At 41.0% G+C, this 20898-nt stretch overlaps 1 protein-coding gene across 6 annotated transcripts in view; it reads left to right on the top strand.

The window, feature by feature from the left end:
- The window catches only part of KANK1 (KN motif and ankyrin repeat domains 1), a 170650-nt gene that overhangs the window by 148255 nt on the left and 1497 nt on the right, over nt 1-20898 (top strand). For 5 of the 6 annotated variants that reach the window (XM_084629551.1, XM_084629550.1, XM_084629549.1 and 2 more), the window contains 8 exons: nt 5305-5523; nt 6444-6552; nt 8401-8628; nt 11298-11385; nt 13659-13878; nt 16592-16734; nt 17272-17472; nt 20603-20701. In XM_084629551.1, coding sequence (XP_084485677.1) covers nt 5305-5523; nt 6444-6552; nt 8401-8628; nt 11298-11385; nt 13659-13878; nt 16592-16734; nt 17272-17472; nt 20603-20701 — 1307 coding nt within the window. The remainder of the gene's footprint in view (nt 1-5304; nt 5524-6443; nt 6553-8400; nt 8629-11297; nt 11386-13658; nt 13879-16591; nt 16735-17271; nt 17473-20602; nt 20702-20898) is intronic. The other variant, XM_084629554.1, reaches the window with a different exon arrangement.

Here is a 20898-nt window from a genome sequence, read left to right on the forward strand (position 1 = left end):
ATTATCTTTAGCACTGAGAGCATAGAGTAAAGTCTTTATGAATGTGATCAATCACATTCCTGGTCAGAATTACATACTACATCTTTGCACAGGTTTTGAGCTATGAATTTGTCTCTGATAATTTTAACTGTTGTGTAATTAGGTTAGGAGGTCATCATCAACTTTAAATCTAGTTGTGTATTAACTTTAAAAAATTGCTTCTATTGTAAATGATTTTTCCTGGCAAAAATCTGTGTATAGATTGTGTACAATATCTGAACTTGCTGAGCAGCTCTGTCTATTAGAGTGAATTTGGTAAATCCCTCAGTTCCTCCACTTCACCATGACGCATGATGTTCAGCGCAATGAATTTACTCTGAGTTCAGCTCCCATGGTAACAGGCACATTTATAAATATCTAATTTGGGTGGATTCCCATTTTCCAAGAAAATACAGGTTCAGTTTAGCTACAGTAAAGCTTTAACCTAACTGATCAAGTCTCCTAAGCCAGAGAAAAGAGAGCTTTGGAATGACCTTTTCTGCCACGCACAGCATCATATGATACTTGGATTTGACATTCAGCAGCAACTTTAATAGTGACTTTAACTTGACTTCACCCATTTTTTAATGAAGAAAATCTTTCTTATATAAGCTGATCGGCTGCTTTTCAGAAGCATTATTTTATGCTCCAGCATCTTCACTTCAAGGGACCTGCATTTTCTTCTAGTTTTTATGTACCAGTCTCATTAACTGGTCTAATAATGGAAAGTAGCCTCTTAAAATAGAGGGACCAGAGTTAAAACAAAATTAGAAATAGGAGATCATTGTCTAAACTTGAGCTAAAGTCAACCCTGTAAAAGGATGCGTCTCGCCATATGTCTGTTTGTGCCTGGGCTGCATTTGGCCTAGTATGTTAACAATATAAATCCATCACGCGTGGCTGTTTGGTTTGATTCAAACTCTTATCTTGAAGTGGGTAATGGTTTAAAAGTATATTTTAAAATAACATGACAATCGGTCTTGTGATGCTAAACTGTATCTCCAATGTATGCATGAGGTAATAAAGAAATTATGAATGTTCCTCCAATGCTCTGGCATGAGTGATACAATGAATAACCTCTTAAAGTGCAGGTTTACTCTGAAAAGGGGCTAAAGTTACTAGTGCTTATTCTTATTGCCTTCCAGAATCAGCATTGCTGAGAGGTGAGTTGGGTTCTGTTCCTCCTTGCCCATCAACAACAGACTTGTTCATCAAGTTCCAATCAACTACACCTGTGCAAATCCATTATAGGCTGTGGTGTGTCACTAAAGGAATAATTTGATCGCTAGAACCTGTATTATTGGTGATGATTCATAGATTCATAGATATGATGTGCAAGATGGAAAGAATCCAGCTTGTCTCTCAGATCCCAAGTTGAGTTTGAAGGGCTAGTAGTTTGGAGGGGAGGTGTAAAGTAAACTTGGCACATTTGCCATGTAACTCACTGCCAGCCAGTAAATACAGAACCCAGCCTACTAACGGTAGAGTCTCACTTTTCAGAGCAAATTTGCACAAGAATACCAATGGCTTTCCCCTTTCCAGTTTTGTCAACTAAACCAAGAGGGTGAGAAAACCTGGATTTGTGCTGGAAATGGCCCACCTGATGATCACTTTAGATAAGCTATTACCAGCAGGACAGTGGGGTGGGAGGAGTTATTGTTTCATATTCTCTGTGTATATATAAAGCCTGCTGCAGTTTCCACGATATGCATCTGAGGAAGTGAGCTGTAGCTCACGAAAGCTTATGCTCTAATAAATTGGTTAGTCTCTAAGGTGCCACAAGTACTCCTTTTCTTTTTGCGAATACAGACTAACACGGCTGTTACTCTGAAACCAAGTCTGTGTCACAAGCGAGTTCCCAGCTGATTAAATTGGAAACTCCAGAAAAAGGACCCACACCTGTGAGCGCTTTCTAGACAAAAGCACTGTCATATACCATTATAACTTAGTCTTCACTCTCAAATGCTTTCATATTCCTCCTTTTAAAGTGCTGGAGGTTGACTAGGATTCTTCTAGCTCACTTGAAGCTACCCATGCCCCAAATAACATCCTGACCAAAAGGCAGTATTTCTCACCTGTGAGGAATGTGGGGGAAGCCTTTTGGGTTTTGTTGTATCAGTGGTGGTTTTGCTTTGTTTGTGGGGTGGGGAGGAGAGAAATTCTGGAAGTGGAGGCAAAGATCAACTTTCTTTCTTCCCCTTTCTCCCTCCCTGTTCCTGCTGTTCCATCCCTATCCCTACCCACACAGCCTTCCGTTCCAAGGGCGGAGGAAGAGGCATGCCAAAAGGCTGTGGACCTGTCTCCATAGTCTCCTTGAAGCAGATCTTCCCAGCCTTTGGAGTTGAGCACTGTGAGGGGGAGGAGTAGCCAGGCCATCCACACCCAGCTCCCAGCCATCTCAAACCAGGACCAGAAAACTTTCTGCAACAGCCCCACCAGCCATTTTGAATCTCACACATAGTGGGACCAAAATCACACATATTTTCTTACTGTGACATGGATCCCAAATCCTGCTGCAGCATCTGAGTTCAGTATGGGATTGTGGGCCATGGTTCCTCTCCTGCTCCATGACAAACACCCCTATTTGGCCTGGCCTGGCCCTGCTGGTAGCACAGCATGCCGCAGGGTGGGAATACTACACTGAAATGAAGTGCTACAGCGCATCCAGGTGACACTGTTCAAAACTACTCTTCTCTCATGGTCCCTCCAGTAGCCCCTGTCCCTCACTGCAGTGAGGAGAGAGATGGGGTTGGGAGAAGAGAGGACTAGAAGAAGGAGAAATGGGGGCTGTATGCTATATATATCACACATTCTTTCTGAAAAGCTGACAGTCTATGACCCAGTGTTGCTGAGATTATATGTTGTAACCCACCCTGCCGTGCACACACTTCTCTGACTTTCTATTGAGCTCATAAACCACTCATTTCACAAACCACTCACTAACCACTTACGTGGTGCCTTGTCAGTCCATGGAGCACCTGTCCAAATAAAAAGTGTTCCTAAAACAACCTCTTCAGGAATTAACGCAAACAGCTGAGTAATAACTTTCACTACTCCAAAGCGGGGGAGGGGGATTTTTTTTTTTCAGCCAAGGGGTTGGATAAAGTTTGTGTTAGTTTTGAGGAGAGGGGAGTTTGGTAGCAAAACAACTGGATGTTTTTAAGCAATAATGACCTCTCTGCTGGCCACTTCTAAGGTCATCAGGACCAGCTGATGAGAAGTGATGTTAACCCACCCAGTCACTGAACACCAGGAAATGCCCTATGTTACGTTAATTGTTGAAGCCATACAGTGAAAATTTGGGATACGAAAGGACTTTATGCAGAAGGTTTGATTTTGTTTGTAAGGATGACCGTTTCAGTTGGTGTGTGCAGAACATTTCTGGAGGGTTAATTCCTTGCACCTGGGGCCATCAGATTGTTTGAATCCTCTCCCAACATTTCATTCAGCTTGTATTGCTGTTTCAGCTAGACTGGCACCTTGCATGTGCATGGTGGTTATTCATTGGTATTCATGTGGGCTTGAAAAATCCACTCACCCAGACTTGGTAGGAAGCTACCCAGAGGAGTACCATTAACTTTTGCAGAATATAAGCCTTTATTGAAAATAAAATATAACTTTTCTAGTCCTTATGGTAACAAAGCATTCTTCCAAGTATGAACTATGTATAAACTGGAGCCATGCCATATTCTTTAATCTGCAGATATTTCTGTGACTCAAAAACGGGGGCTGATTGAGAGGTTAGAGTAGAGAGACTTCAGAGCAGCTAGGAGACTCTGAGGTAGGACAGTGAGCAGAAAACAAGAGAAGAAACGGCCACAAACTGATATTTCACTATTATTATTATTTATTATTATTATTGCTGTCATGCTGCCTAGGAGCCCATTGCGCTAGGGGCTGTACAAACGTCATATGCTATTATAGGAAAAAGAAAAAGTGGAGTGAAGCCAGGGAGGAAAGACAACACAAGGAAGGAAGATGTAGTCAGGTATATTTTTAAAAGCTGACTAATAGACAGTCAAGTGACACTATGCAACTGTTAAATGTAGTGTCATAAACAGTACAGCTCTCTTATATAAATACAGGCTTCATAACTTTGTGGGGAAATGAACTTTGGGTGTATGGAAGGACAAGTATTTTTCTCTCTGACTGGTATCCTTTAGTCCTTGGACTAGTGGATTTTAGATACATTTTTGAAACCCTGTTTAATTACTGAAGGCAAAAATTCTTTATAATGGGGAAGGAATTGGATCCACTGCTTTCTCGGTGAAGAGATGGCAGTGTTAGAATAGATAAAAACACATCCTCTCTTTTGTATTTCTGAACAGTTTACTTAATTGGAGATATATGGAAAAAACCAGCACCACTGCAGACAGAGCATGCTTTGGTGGTGCAGCCTTTCCAGCCCCATCACACTAGTGTGGATTCCATGTTTAGACTGCAGAGGGGTACATGAGAGGTTCCAGATTGCAAAAGAGAAAAATAACATACGGACTACCCTTTTAACCTGGGAGGAGAAATGGGGTCATGTCAGATACCCTTTTCTCTAGGCCAGTTAAACTTCTGGACATTTGTGGTAATTTGACTTGAACCAGCTCACCAGAGCCTAATGTGGTGGTTATAATTGCACTCTCCAGAAATGAATTTGGCAGGTGGAAAAAGGCTGTAGTACCTAGACAACTAGACAAGGAACAGAACTCTCAGGGTTACTGGAAGCCAGAGAAATATGGAAATTTAACTTCTGAATTGCTTTCCTGGACACTGTCATTCCCTGTAAAAATTCCTTTCAGATATGACCCTGATCACGTAGGAGCAGACTTCAGAGCAGGTAGGAGAGTGAGCATGATGCTGAGAGCTCTGGCAAAGGAGCAGCTGTGGTAGTTATTGCCACAGATCTGGGGGACAGGGATTACAACCTGACAGCAGCTCTGGCTGAGTGAGAAATCCTGGAAGTAAGGAATGGAGTAAATCCAGGGTTTATGGAAGGGAAAAGGGGCACGAGCATGCATACCCCCAGAAACACTTGCCTCGATGATGGCCCTGGATCTCAGTAGTTGTCTTTGTATTGTGTACTTTGAAAGAGGGAAACAAATCCTTTGAACTGATTAATTTTTAAACTTGTAAAAATCATCATACTCTTTTCTTTTTTTTAATGGATTTTTATCACTGAGCAATATAGCGTACAATTTATTCAGTGGTGCAGCATGATAGTTTCCCTACTGGTACTAAGCAGTAATTTTGGTTTGACTTCTCAGTACTAATAATGTTCACCCTCTTTGCTGACAGATGCTGATCTGGAGTACATTCCGCATGGTCAGCTTCCTAGTGCATGCTTGACTTCTAGCTCCCGGACACTGAAATTTGAACAGGAGGCTGGGACCATCCGAGAGGAGAAGATGATTGCCACAGTAGAAAGAGGATGGGGAAAGAAATCCTTGTCTTCTCAAGACAGTGCAATACCTCCGATTAATCTAACAGATGACCAGCTTGCGTCTGGCCTTTATGGTAACTATCTGCAGAGACATAGCTCTGTTAATGCTAATTGTCTTTAATATTCAAACACAGTTGGAATAAATCACATGGCTCCTCATGTATAATTATAGAGGTAGGAGGAATATTTCCAGAAGAAACAGAAGTGAAGGTGAGGGACATTGTGAGTGCTATCATGTCCAGTCAATATTTAATTTTTAAATGGTAGGTTACAGTGTATTGTAAAATGGTTGAGTGCAGTTTGTTAATGACTTATCAGACAAAATCTAATAAGAGATAAATGTGGCTTAACATTTGCTACCCTTTAATGCCTGGTGTAAATATATATTTTGTAATCATAGTGTGTTTAACTTTAAACTAATAAGTTGACTTACTTCAATGAATATTTAAAGTTAAATTCACCAATCTAAATAAACCTCACCCCCTCCCCGGTTAAATGAGTACTTGTCAAACATATTTCCTGTGCATAGATGTTATATATCTAACCTTCTGTTCCAACAAATTGGCAACTTCAGTGTTGGCACTCAAGTACTTGTCATTTGGCACCAAGAATTAGGATTTTATTGACAGACTAAATTAACCAGTTTCAATGGTTAGAAAATTGACACCGGCAACAAAACAGTAAAAATGTATCTGTCTCCAGGTTGCCATCAAGCAAAAAAACCTTAGATAACCTTATCTCTCAGTTTTCTGCTTCTGGACCTGATTTTCTGGATAGCTTTTTGTGTTTGTGTTTCCTGCACACAAACAACAATAGTTTGTTTGTAACTTTAATGTGCCAGTGGCTCCGTATATAGAAGGAATAAGACAAATCCACCTTAAATCTACAGATTAAATAAAGAGCTGTTTGTTTTAGATGATCTAAAACAAGCAGTTACACCCAAAGATGGTGCAAAACTTGTACTGATGCATGCGTTTGGCACTCTCTCCAACAGTATGTGCAAATAATGAAAGTACACTGAAGTCCATCATGAAGAAAAGGGATGGGGAAAAGGATTTGAATGGTGCAAAGAAGAACCTGCAATTTGTCGGTATAAATGGAGGGTAAGAGGAATCCTGTTTTCAAAAATATCTGACTATTCAATCAAAACACTTTTCTTCCTTTTCCCAGGACAAAACGAGGGAAGTGTACATAGTGGTACAGCAATTCTCTCAGAATTTTGAGAGCAATCCTGAAGGGTATGAATTAGAGGGGGAGAGAAATGAAATTTTTGTCTGGGATGATCTTATTGAGATCTTTCATTTCTGTGGTTTTTTTGTTTTTCTGGAAGCTATCATGTCACACATGGTCCCAAAGCTAAGTTTTTGTATACATAAGCTTTTAAAAAACTTAATACCAAGCAAACAAAGACCCATGGGAACACTTCTAATTTCAATGGAATTGTTTTTCAACACATACAGTTTTAATAAAGTGTGGACAATCAAGATATTGCAGTATTGTGCTGTCTGTATAAGATCAAGAAGTGAAATTGACTAAAGTAAACATAAGTAGTGAAAAGCAAATTTTAGTTTAAAAATCTTTCCATTTTAAAATGTTATCAATTTCAGAATGTTATATCAACGTATCAGTTAAAGAAGGAACTTTCAAATAGGCACATCATTGTCTTTTTAAATGCTTTTTTGTTAAAGAAAAAAACAAATACTTTAAAAGGAAATTGAAAAGTAAAGCCTGAACATCTTACCTACACATTAAACAATTACTTACTATTGTATATATTGGGCAAAATTCTGACCCCGTTGTAGTTAGAGTTTTGTCATTGCAGTGGGGGGTGAGATTTCACCTATTTCTGTAGATGTGAGAATGTATGTGTAAATAATCACTGAGCATCACATGTGTTCTTTAAAAACTCAGTAGATCAGGTAATTCATTAGAATCAGCGTCAAAATGGTCTAACCCCTATTTATTTTTAATCTAAAAAGACAAAAGTTTCCCCATCATCATAGCACCGCAAAAAAATGTGTGTGGTGGGGAGGGGGAGATTGCTTCTGGTCTTAGGTAATATTAGCTTGGCAGGGGGAAAGGATGGAAGTGGAGAAGCCCAAGGCAATAAATTCCTCTCTAAGCAGGAGTAGTTTGTCTTTCATTTGAGTGGCTCAGGTAATATTTGGGGTTGTAAGAAGGTTTCTACTGTTAAAAGGGATGATTCTCTCTTTTTTCTCCTACTAGTTGCATTGCACAGTCTCAGTCATGGAACAATGTGAATGTAATGGTCGAAGTGTCAGAGAGAGAATATGGTTTAGCAGAGATTTATTTAGGCATTAACTCTTAAATACGTATTCTAAAAATCTTTGGAAGACTTTTATCCTCACTTTTGACTATCAAAGAATGTAATGATCAAATCTAATCAGCTGCTTCATTCTCTTGAGATAATGAAGAATTACCCAGTAATCTAATACTGGATGTCTTACTAACATTTTTCTATTATTTCAGTTTTTCTGTGTATGATTAGAATTATCTTCAGAAGTTGTATCACTGGCTGGCGTCATTCTGAATTGCTATTTCAGGTCCTAAGCTAAGGCCCCAGTGCAGGAGAGCATATCTTCTCAGCAAAACACTAAGAATGTGTCATGGGACATAAGCACATAATTAAAGTTAAGCATGTGCTTAATTGCTTTCCTGAATTGGGGCCTTACTGTGCAACCTTTTGTCAAGCCACTTAATTTCTTTGCATCTGCATTCCCCCATCTATGTAAAATGGGAATGGTCTCTACCTCAGAAAGTTGTTTTGATGTTTGATTAATACTTGTAAAAGGCTTTGAAGTTCTTTGGATACCAATGGATAGTAATATACATGTGCAAAGTATTAGTTTAATCTGGCATTGATCAAATATCAAATGTCACTGAATGAAATCTTTCATGGACTATTTCTACAATTCCCGATTGCCATCTAGGTATGAAACCACATCGAGTGACGAGTCTAGTTCAGAAGAGAGTTCTTCCTCAGAGTCAGATGATGAGGGTGAAGGCGATGAGTATTCTCACCAGGAGGAGAGGTACAGCCTGCATAAGATGGAAGGAGGACATCATGAGCTTAATGCTGAAGATGTTGGGTGTGTTGGTCTGGATGAGGAGGTGCAGGCTCAAGAGAGTGAGCCTGAGAAGGTTGAAATCAGAGAGAGGTGTGGTATATTTCCCTGTTTAATATATAATACTGCATAGAGCGGGCCTTTTTATTTTCAGTAGTACATCCTCATCATTGCTAATTACTATGTTCTGGAAAGCACAAACCTAGACTCTTACTGGCATGCTACCCACTTCCTGTGTCACTAGGTCAATGGAGACTATCTTTTAAAAACTGTAATTTTAGGCTTGTTTTGAGTACGCCTCTTCCTGATCATGTATTCTTCACTGTTCTCCATTCAACTCTTTGAATACTATATTCAGCGGGATCCCAATATGTAAATACTAAACTTCTCCCAAATTTATCTGCATATGCTTGCTAAAAATGTAGCCAGGGATGGTAATCTTCACTGACCAGAAGAAAGGGATTGTTATGATAAGAGGATTCTCTGTGAATAGTAAGAACATATCAGAGGACTATAGTTTTTTGCCACTTCCATTGTTTTTAATTGACTATATTCTTATAATATACATGCTCACCCCATATCCAATTTAAAATAGTCTGTTTATAACTAGGTCCAGGTTATTTATAGTCAGTACAGGCCATCCCCTGATGACCAATGGCACTCATATTTAAAAACAAAAAAGAATAACACTTTCCTAACCACCTCATCAGAATAAAGCCTGAGAAAACATATGAATATTGCACCATGTCCTGCAGGTCAACAAACCGAACACTTACCACTCATCCATACTAGTCTTGAACTTGAGCCTGTCATCAGAAATGCCTCAGCTGATTTCAACTGCCAGGATGATGCACTGGCGGGGTGTGGTGAGTCAAGTGGATCAAGCCTCAGACCATGTAAATTAAAGCTTCCGTCATGCATTATACAGCATACCACTATCAAGCTTCTTTTTAATAAGCTGATGAGCTAGGTAAGATCGCATTGGACAAGCAATACTTACCCTTTCCGTACGTGGCAGACAGTACTGTGTTGTGGGTTGCTGCCTCCTACATAACAAGTACTGTAAGAATAGAGAGAGTGGTCTTACATCTGAACCAAGATAAAATACCCATTTAACACACAAGGTTTGCTAAAATGTAAAATGGTAAAAGTGCACTTGTAAAAATAAATAAGTGGCATCATAATGGCCACTGTGCTGCTCTAGGTAGACAAGCCCGATGTATCCTACAGGGCTGTGATTTCTAAAGCATTCTAGTGTGTTGTGCATTAATTGGTCTGTGCAGACCCTGCTGGTGTGCACTAAAGTACCCTAGTGCACTGTAACATAGTGCTGTTTGAAACAGCACTACACTGAAGCACAGTTGGGAACTTTTAATGCTCACCAGCAGGGCTACCTGGGCCCATTAGTAAGCAGCACATTAGCGCGCTTTAGAAATCACATCATCCCGTAGGCTGTGTTGCTGTTCCATGTAAACAAGCCCGTTAGATAATAGTTATTCAGCTGTGGTATTTCAATGGTGATAAAACTTAATAGCAAAACATATGTGTATTTATCTCCTGCTAAATAACAAGTATGCACCACTACTATAAATAATTAAGGGTTTTTAATATACATGTGTTTAGACGATGACTTTTAAAGTCTTCTCTATTTTATTTATACAGTGCCAGAGGTAGGTGTGACATTTTACAGACAAAATAAAAATAACAGGTCTATTCTGCAAGGAACTTGCATTTGCATTTGAATTTCGATTTAATACGTAGCAAGGGATGATAAAAGGTGAATGAAGAAGGAGGAAGGTTACAGTGGTGAAGTTTATAAGATCAGTCTTTTTTTTTTTTTTAACCGGATTGGACTGTCTAGATCAGAGCCCCAGGTGCTATCCTACGAGCACAGGATGCAGTAGGTGTGCAGAGGCATAACCAAAGTGTGATTTTTTTTTTTAACATCTGATTTCACGTGAGGTACCAAAGCTAGGAAAAACTGCTTTATATCACTGAAAAGCTAAAACCCCTAACTTTCCCGTGGATGTGTCTTCTATCCCTAGTGCTTCATAAAAGGCTATTGCTTGAAATTGTCGCTGGTCTCTCAGGCCGTGCAAAAATACAGGCCATTTTCCACAGACCAGCATGCGATCAGCAACCTGGGCAATTCAACCCCAGTTGCTACATTCACATCTTTTAGTTCTTCTTTTGATTTTAAAATAAATATATTGCAGTTTGGGAACCATGTCAATAATAAGGGATGGGGAGGAGGTCAGTGATGGAAAAGTAACAGGGATTCGAAGGAGTAGAGTGAAATCACATGTTGAACAGGGATTAGCAAGGGTGTTCCTGGCATCTGGGGTGTAATGAGAAAAGGCAAGGAGCCAGAGCTTACATTGCTTCTCCCCCATTAGTTCTATTTCCTTTTAATGCTGGTAACCGTTACCTCTGACAGTACAGAATGTAATTGGCATTTCATATAAAGGGTAAGTGCATCTAAAACTCAGGAGTTAGATGTTGCTCACCTTTATTAGTACTAATTATCCTGCTAGGTACATCTGGGCAACCTACTTTTTGTTCTGTTGTTGAAGGGCAATGGTGCAGCCTGTTCTTCTTTTCACACTTAAAACTGCTGCCAGAATGGATTCCACATTTCAGCATTTGTGGCAGGGATGGAACCATTTGCTCCTTTGTAGTTTTTTGAAAAGTTACAAGGGAAACCATTTAAATCAAGAGGAACTAATTTACAAATGCCTTTTTATTTTGGTTTTGCTCCGCAGATACGAATTAAGTGAAAAGATGTTGTCTGCATGTAATCTACTTAAAAGCAACATAAATGATCCCAAGGCCTTAGCCAGCAAAGAAATGGTAAGCCCACTCCAGTGTAAAGTCACTACTCTGAAGGTTTCTCACTCATTCAGTCTCTTTTAGCACAAGTCAGGGTAACTTCCTGTTTTCAGGACTGTAAATTAAATAGTTGGGCAGAATAAAGACTGTCTTTAGACAGTCTCCGAATGTCATTTCTGGTTCCACATCAGAAGACTTTTGTCAACCAACCCATCCATACTACTTCATGCCAGAAATGTATTCATCCAAAAGACAAGCACATAAAAATAGTATTACTTATTAAAGGGCAGTTTCATTGCATTAGTGCATTCCACTTATATTTTAGAAAGTGCTGTGCTAATGTGGCTGGCAAGTTTGGATGTGGATCTGGTAACCACACTCCTGTGGGAAAATATATGGCATTGGGAGTTAGCATTCCTTTTGATTACAAAAGTACAGAGTATGTTCTGATGTGGAATGTGCTCTGCCTCTTTCCAAACGTAGAAGTACGTGCTGTTTCTTTCTCACTTGTGAAAATATTCTTAATATAGTACAAACAAGCAGAATGAGGTTGCTGTGCTAATATTATCTTAAAGAAATAATGTCACTTGTTAAATATGGAAATTACCTCCATCATCTTTGTGCATTTTGTGAGGGTTTTCTGAAGATGAATTAATGTAGATTGCTGTAAATATAATGTGAAATTGTGTTCTGTACTTACAACTACAGCTTTATAATTGGAGGAGGTGTGAAATACAATAATCAAATGCCTGACTGCCAGTAACGGGAAGCACTGCAGCTCCTGATTTCCAGGTGTTCAGCGCCTCTGATAATCAGGCCAAAGGTCTCGAACCTGATGTCTTTCTAATTCTGATTTGGGCCTGACATTGTTGGTTAACGTTTGGGTGACATATAGTTTTAATCCCTGTATTAGTCCTGTCTGCTCTGGTAGTTTTTCATGAAAAGAACAAACTTTCAAGCCTAGTGGGTGTTGAAAGTGTCCATAATGGAATAATCAGGTGATTATTTTTGCCCAGCAAGGGTAATTTGAACATGTGCATTATTTTTCATGCTCAAACTGTTTACAAGCACAAGTGGGTTCTCTGTAATTGAGAACTCCAGTCTAATCAGCTCTAGTTCCCTCTATCTATGAGTTGGAAATGAACCTTGTGCAAAATGTTCAAACTTGGGCATCCAAAGTTAGTCACCTAAATAAGTGGTATGATCTTTTATCAATGTATTGAGCATTCTCAGCTCCCAGAGATGCCTAAATATGATGATGTGCCTGAATGTAGGCATCCACATGTAGAAAGCATGGTCCTTATTCACAGTTTGATATTTGCTATTTACAAAATAGCATATTGGTGAAATTTTGGTGCATACTGCTTTCTAAAATAAGAAAATATTTCTATGTGTACCACTAAAGGGCATTCTGTATTAATAATTATTGTTTGATTGTTTCTCTTTGGTAGTGCCCACAATATGCTAGGTGTTACATAAACAAAAGGGACTATACTAACAGTTTACACCCTAAAAGTTGTATGTTATCAAGGATAATGGCATGGCTTAGGTAATAAAACAAGACATAAAGGAAGCTTACAATCTCTGGCCCTGGTTCTGTCTCAAGATCTGCTAACACAAGTGCCAGGGACAGCACCAGCAAATACTAATGCAGCATAAGGGCCTAAAGAAACACACTGAGTGAATACACCATTGATTGCCCTGGGATTTCTTGATGAGAGTAGGTTTCCCTGCCTGTGAGTCTTTGTATTGAAGGGAGTAGAGCTGGGGAGAGACCAGAACTAGAGAATGGAGAGGGAGAAATATCTGAGTCCTTCCAGGTTAGGACGGAGACACCGTGGTGAGGCAATATAGGGAAGCTTGCACTGTAGCTGTGCACTTGAAAAACTTCAGTTTTTATTGTTGTCAGTCTGGTACGCTTCCCTAAAACAAGACTAATATATACACTTAGTTAACTATGTAAGGAGAGAGTTACCATCGCAAGCCCTGCTCCTATCAGTCAACACTTGATACCTATGAATTCTGGTGCCAGTCATTTGTCAAACTTAGGACCACCAGAGAGACAGGCAAGCTTCCTGGAAATGAGGTGAAATAGGTAGAAATTAACAACCTGAGTTTCACATGGAGATTTGTGGGAGGAAAAGATTCAATTTTTATTTCTTGGGTTTGAGTTGAATACTTTCTGCCCACATCGGACTAAAGAAGTCTTGGTTTCCTGAACTGCCACCTTGTGGGCCAGAAAACACTATAAATAGTACATGCATCTAAAAATCTTTTTGTCTTGTTTTTGGCAGAGATTTTGTTTAAATACCATCCAGCATGAGTGGTTTCGCATATCGAGTCAAAAGTCAGCCGTTCCTGCAATGGTTGGAGACTACATAGCTGCTTTTGAAGAGCTTTCTCCCCCTGTCCTCAGACACATAATCAACATGGCAGATGGGAATGGCAACACAGCTCTCCATTACAGTGTGTCACACTCTAACTTTGAGATTGTAAAGCTGCTTTTGGATGCAAGTAGGTTGGCTGTTTTTGAGGGGATTTTGGGATGGGTTGTTTTTTGTTTGGTTTTTTTTGGTGTGTGATCCTCACAGGTAACATCCTGCCGGTCAGCTCCAGAATTCTGGGTTTGGGCTTCCTCCAGCAGAATCCCTCCAGAATTTTAATTCTAGAACAGTACAGTGCAACTTCACACTAAAACAGCACTGGGAATTAAGGATTCCAGACTTGCTTTGCGGGTGATGGTTTTTGCTTAACTTGCAGAAGAGAAGGCAGTGTTGTCTAGTTGTTAGACTAGGCAACTGGCATCTAGATTCCTAGGTTAGATTCCAGATTTTGCCAGTGACTTGCTGAATGGCTAATCTAGCCACTGACTTAGGGGTTGAGCCTGGCCACCACCTCAGCACCTATGCGCTACCCTGATGGCAAATGGGGACTATAAAGGTGCTGCAGCAGCCATGGGAGAGTTTCCCTAGCCCAGGAGCAGAGTGGGGCTGCCACATGTAGCCCTATACTGCCCCCTTTCCAGCCCAGTGTAAGGGGGGGAGGGAAAGAAATAGTGGTTGTAGGGAGAGTTGGCACAGTGACTGCTTTGGGCTGCAGTTCAGGCAGTGGACAGCCCAGCTAGGGCTGCTGTAAATTAGAGCTGGCCCCTGGCAAAAGGTAGATAGTGTAAGGGTAGTCCAGAACCCACCCCACCTCACATGGGCTGTGCCCCAAGTGAGGTACAGAACAGAATTTGTCTCTGTAAAATAGCTATAATACTTACCTGCTGTACCTCAAAAGGGTGTAGAGAGGCTTGATTAATGCTAGTAAATTGGTTTGTGGTTCCCAAATGAAAGGTGCTATACTAACGATTGTTCATCAGCAAAAATAGAAACACCAGCTAGAGAATGAACATAATGTAACAATGCAGCACATCCAGCACCAAAGACTTCCTCCTCCGTTGACAGGAAAACAAGCACTTCAAATGCTGTAGGCTGGCTTGAACACAGGCCGGGTGGAAGCAATGAGTCACTGAAGGAGAATGTGACAGGACTGAGTTCTGATGCAAGCTCTAGACTGTTGGAAATAATTTTCTCTCCTACCTCCCTGAATATCTCAAAGTAGCATGAGCAGGCTGCTGCTGTGTGGGAAGCCATTGTTTTTCAGTCCACAATAGCCAGTGTAGTTGCATTAGTAATTAAATGAAGTGACTGGAATTGGAAATGCCAACAATTATGGGCTAGTGCGATGTGAAAAGGACTGTTGTGCCAGGCATCCTGTTAAAAGGTTTAGAATTCCTTCCTAAGTGTCAGTGTGGACAGCTCTTCCTTTAATTACTGTATGTGAATGGTCACTAGACACATGAAACAGTGAACTTCCCAAATCAGCTCTGTGCATAGGTGCAAAATCTCCAGCTGGCAAGGATGGGGTGAGTTGTAATAGCGCAGAGTGGCTCTCAACCTTTTGCAATCTGTCACCCAATGTTACAACAGAAACAAGGTTCAGGACCCTCCCCTCCCATCCTGCTATAAAGACGGGGAGGGTAGTTGAGAACGCACTTCCTAGGAGGCATTTAAATGCTGAGGTGGATCAGTCAAGTAAGAATGGCTTCAGCTAGCACCACCACAAGGTGTAGCATTTGTCACCTGCAGCAGAGCAGCACTTAAAAGGGGTCAGATATTTTTCTGCCCTTTGAAAATCTTTGATCCTTTCAGCTGAATTCCCCAGTGGTAACTGGGAGGGCCAGCATGTTGGCACTGGAAAGCAAGCCTGGATCTCTGTAGCTGGTTATAGCTAGTATAATTGACTGCCACTCCTCTGAGACATGGATGCATACATTTTCTGACACCTTCCCATCCTGCTTCTTCTTCCTGCATCGCTTTTGCAAATGCCATTTTTGTTTGAAAAGCAGGGAGAAACGTGAAGATGTTGCTGTGAATTTTTTTTCTGGTGGTAAATCTGCAGTGGAGCTGAAACTTCAAGCCTCTTACAGAAACCTTATATAAATCCCCTCTTGCCCTCCAAATGATAATTAAAATATGATCACATTCGAAAGCTATTGGATTCTAAATGAGTACTAACCCCACTGAACTCAAAAATTTTAGGAATAGAAGACAGACTGGTGTATTAGGTTGGAACAAAAAGATTATTAGTTCCCGACACTTCCTCAGCGGCCTTACTGTATTGGTTCCCAGACAAGTATTTGTTAGAGCTTGAAACCTTTTAACTGGAAAGCCTTTTCTAAAGCTCCAAAACAAGTCAGAGTATCTTGTGCAAAACTTTAAAATGCACCAATATAAGTAGCTAAAGGAAAACGTGCTGTGGGGAAACCTTTTGGTCTTGAATTTCATTAGCCATAATCACTAATTTAATTATATTTAGGGAATCCTCATTCCAAAAATGAAATAAAGGCTCACCCAGCTAGCCTGCCCCAAATTCCAACCCAAGGCTGGTATTGTATGTAATATTATTGTAAAATTTCCATCATTTTTTAAAGTTTAACAGTACCTCAACAGTGACAAATTAATTGCTTTGTATCCTTTCTGTGGCAAGTATGTCATACATGTAACGAAGAAGAATGATTTTTTCTTTGGTTCAAGAGCACCCTTTTTTCCTCAGCTTTCCTTTGAATTGCTTTCATTATGTGAGCGACTACTGCAAATTCAATAGGCCGTTCTCAGAGCAATTTATTCAGTTCATTACTACAATTCCTGCTTTCCAAAGAAACTATCTCATTCCTCTGCAGATGTTTGTAACGTAAATCATCAGAACAAGGCTGGCTATACCCCCATCATGCTGGCTGCTCTTGCAGCTGTGGAGGCTGAGAAAGACATGCGAATAGTGGAAGAACTCTTTGGCTGTGGGGACGTGAATGCTAAAGCCAGTCAGGTCAGTACTGTCGCACTCAGATACCATTCAAAGCTGTTTTGCTTTGTAAATTGACTATAAAGTTGCCTTTATTGCAACCGCAGAGCAGATGTGTGACTTTCCATTAGTTCAGAGTTTGCACGGACTGTACGCAGCCAGTTACTGCCTCTTGACATCTGTGTGTATGGTTTTGGTTCCTGTTTACAAAATGGAGCCATGGAAAAATATTTGAGCTTTAAATAAGATGTTTCTTTTTCAAGTGCCTCAACTGTCCTTTTAATTTTTTGGGGCACTGTGTGGAAAAACAAAACTGAATTTCAGGAGAAGTTTGTAAACTCTGTAGAACTCATAGTTCTTTATACTTTGTGAGATATTGTTACCGCAACTTTTCTCCTAAAGCAGATCTTCTCCTGTGATAGTTTTGACTTCTTTCAGCAGTTGCAGATGAGAGTGAGTGTATGCATGTGCATGTGTAGGAGCTAGAGGACTCAAACAGGTGCTGTCTGACAGTCCCAGCCCCTTGGTTGGTTGTTACTTCAGCTGTGATTTTCCTTTCAGGCCGGCCAAACTGCTCTGATGCTGGCAGTAAGTCATGGACGGATAGACATGGTTAAAGCTCTGCTGGCCTGTGGTGCAGATGTCAATATCCAGGATGATGAGGGCTCTACTGCTCTGATGTGTGCTAGTGAACATGGACATGTAGAGATAGTAAAGCTCTTGCTGGCTCAAGCCGGATGTAATGGCACCCTACAGGACAATGTGAGTTGCCTTTCCAGACACTGCTCTACCTTTCCACCAGATAACTTTTGGAATGTTGATTTATTTTTACTGAATGGAGAGACTCAAAGATCTACTTACGTGAAATTTATGGCTGACAACCTAAAATAGAAATGCCAGAATCTTATTAGTCTTAGCGCATGCTGTGATTGTTTTTCTTTTAAATACATGGTTTTCTGAGCACTTCCAAAAATCAGGGCTCCCTTATTAAGGTGCCTAAACTTAGATGCTTAACTTCACGCATACAAGTTGGGGGGCGGGGAGGCAATGTGTGTGCTCAACTGAGAATGATATGCTTGTATGTTTCTTGGGTTAGAAAAGATCACTGCACCCTGTGTGAGTAGACAGAGCAGGGGTTCTCAAACTGGGGGTTGGCAACCCTCAAGGGGTCGTGAGGTTATTACATGGGGGGTCACAAGCTGTCAGCATCTACTCCCAAACCCTGCTTTGCCTCCAGCATTTATAAGGGTGTTAAATACGTTTAAAAGTGTTTTTAATTTATAAGGAGTGGTCACACTCAGAGGCTTGCTGTGTGAAGGGGTCACCAATACAAAAGTCTGAGAACCCCTGAGATAGAGGATTTGATCAATATATCCTTTAAAACTTGAGAATGTCTTGACTGAGTATTATGGTTGTGTTCTTGGTGACAGTATTGTTCCAGGGTATGTTTGGATTCTAGCTATTACTGTCACCCAGTTATTCACTTTCAACCCTTACACAGTCTGGCTTTTTTTTTAATTTGGGGGTTCAACTTCCCTGTACAACAGTTATAACACTTTCAGTACATAAACCTTAGTCAGGAAGGTCAGTTGGTTTTACTGCCAACAGAGTGAGTGGTGTACAATAGCTGGCCTCATCGGGCATGTCTACATTGAGATAAAAAACCCATGCCTGGCCCGAGTCTGCTCGCTCCGGCTCGTGGGGGTTGGGCTCTGAAGCCAAAAGATTACTATATAAGTGTTCAGGCTCTGGCTGGGAGCCCGAGCTGTGGGACCCTGCGAGGGTGGAGGGTCCCAGATCTCAGGCTTGAGCCCAAGTCTAAACATCTACACAGCAATTTTTAGCCCCACAGCCTGAGCCCAAGTCAGCTGACCCAGGCCAGCTATGGCCATTCCTCGAGGCTTTTTTCCCTGTATAGACGTACCAATAGACATGTGAATGAGGTTACCTTGGTGTAACAGGTCCCTTCTTAAAGCAGGCTAGGGCCACCGGAGACAGGTGCTAATTTTAAGCAGCCTGTCAACATTCTGTCGGTCACATTGGTGGTGCCTAAAATTTAGGTGATGCTATGGCACCAACCCTGACTTAGGTACTATGGTGCTGTCACTTACACAAGCCATTCAGTTGTAGATCTGTTGAGATTAAATTACCTCCAGTTCTTTGATATGGGCAAGTACCTTGCTTGGTACTTTGGCATTTTTAAGGAATGATTATATTTCTACTGGTCCCCTTTTAGGACCAAGAATTTGGTTTCCGGCTGCCATTATGGAAATGAGCTCTGTGCTATTGATTTGTGCCATCCTGCTAATGATTCAGGAACTTTGCTGAACACTTCCTGCTTTTCCAGGACAAATCTGTGTACACCCCAAATGTACCAGTGTTCCTCTCTCAGCACAAATATCCTCGTGGTTGACCACCCCACCCCCTGTCCATTCAGTAGAATTAAACATGGCAATCACTCCTCGCCACCTGATAAGGAAGCATTTCACTTAAAGGTGGCCCATGCAAAGATCAAGGCTGCACCTTCCTTTAGGTTGGTCTTGACTGCTCTAATACCAAATGCCACAGCAATAGTTAACAAGTCTGCTCCTCCCAAACATTTAACGGTGATGCCAGCTTTAATGCTGGTGGTGTAGTGGAAACTTGTGTGGACAAGGGAAGAAGAGGCTGGCAGCACACTAGTGAGCACTGGTGATATCAGTGCTGAACGCTGTTATTGGCAAATCCCCTCATGCCCTGTGAGCTAAAAATCACTGGTCAGCAGGTGCTACGGCTGAGTGATGCCTGCATCCATCACAGCTTGGCCTCAGGAGGGGAAGCAAACACTAGCTCCACAGGAGGAAGAGTCAGGGCAGGGAGAGCTTCTCTTGACTGACTTGTGTGCTGTGCAGGAGAGGGTCAGAGATAAGGAGTCAACTGTCCCGCTGTCTGGAATGGCACAGGACTGTGGGTGCCACTTTTAGGGCAGACTGTCAAGAGCCAGGGCACGAACCTCAAACAGGTTGTGAGCTCCGGCACTATATCAGCCTTAATAGGCAGCCTTGGGGATGTCAATCTATCTTGCCACCCAGACAAGCCTGCCTCTGTGATAGCTGGCCCCTTACACCAAAAATCACAATAATATTCCGGTTAGTCACAGTCCCAAAGGACCAATCACTTACCAAGGTCCAGTGCACCCTAGATCTCTCACTAAAGACACTTGTAGCCAATCCTATTGTAAACTAATTAACAGTTTATTAACTCGGAAAAAGAAATAAGAGATTTATTTACAAGGTTAAAGCAGGTAAACACACACACACAAATAAGGTACAATCTTATGTTCCCCTATGATTTTGAAATAAATAAAATATTTTCTGATGCAAGAAAACAATATCTGTAAAGAACAGTATTTGTGGGTAGACTCTCAGCCAGGTGCTTTTGGAATTAGGAATGCAGCTGCTCTTACTCTTAATGGGAGTTATAACACAGCTAATTCTCATTGTATCTGATTAACTTTTATCCCTCCCTTCACTTCTCTTCCCCTCCCCACCAACAATGCAATTTCTCTCAAGCAAATTCAAACCAATCTCCTGAAATCACTGGTTTTACACAGAATTACCTGTAACGTTATTGTAATAATGGCACACTCATTCTTTCTCAGCTATAATCCAGTCCCCTTGTTGAGAGAAATTATGAGGCCTCTGGCACTTGGATTGCCTCATAAAACAGAAGCACAAGGCTTGTTGTCACTTAATTATAATAAAGGAAATTAAACAGGACCCTAAATTAGGCTGGCTGTTGGAGCAATAGGGCCTCATTTCAGTAACTTCTACTCTCTGTAGACTGAAGGAGCTTTTAAGGGGCTTGGTAATGCAAATGAACATTAATTTCTTTTTCCTTTTCTTTCTTTAAGGATGGCAGCACAGCACTTTCCATAGCCCTGGAAGCGGGACACAAGGACATAGCCGTTCTTCTTTATGCTCATGTAAACTTTTCCAAACCCCAGTCACCGGTTAGTATGTTAAATGTTCCAGGTCGCTGAACACGGAGTTTACATGGTATCTCTCTGTTCTTGAGACTAAACATGGGAAAAATGATGTGGTCAGTGTCTGGAGAGGCCAGGCTTTAAGCAAAGAACTTTTTAGAGAGGCAAGGTGGGTGAGGACCAACTTATGTGACCTCAGCCACCTCTTCTCTCTCATATCCTGG

Source organism: Lepidochelys olivacea (assembly GCF_965140295.1).
Source record: "Lepidochelys olivacea isolate rLepOli2 genome assembly, chromosome: 5".
NCBI classification, from domain to species: Eukaryota; Metazoa; Chordata; order Testudines; family Cheloniidae; genus Lepidochelys; species Lepidochelys olivacea.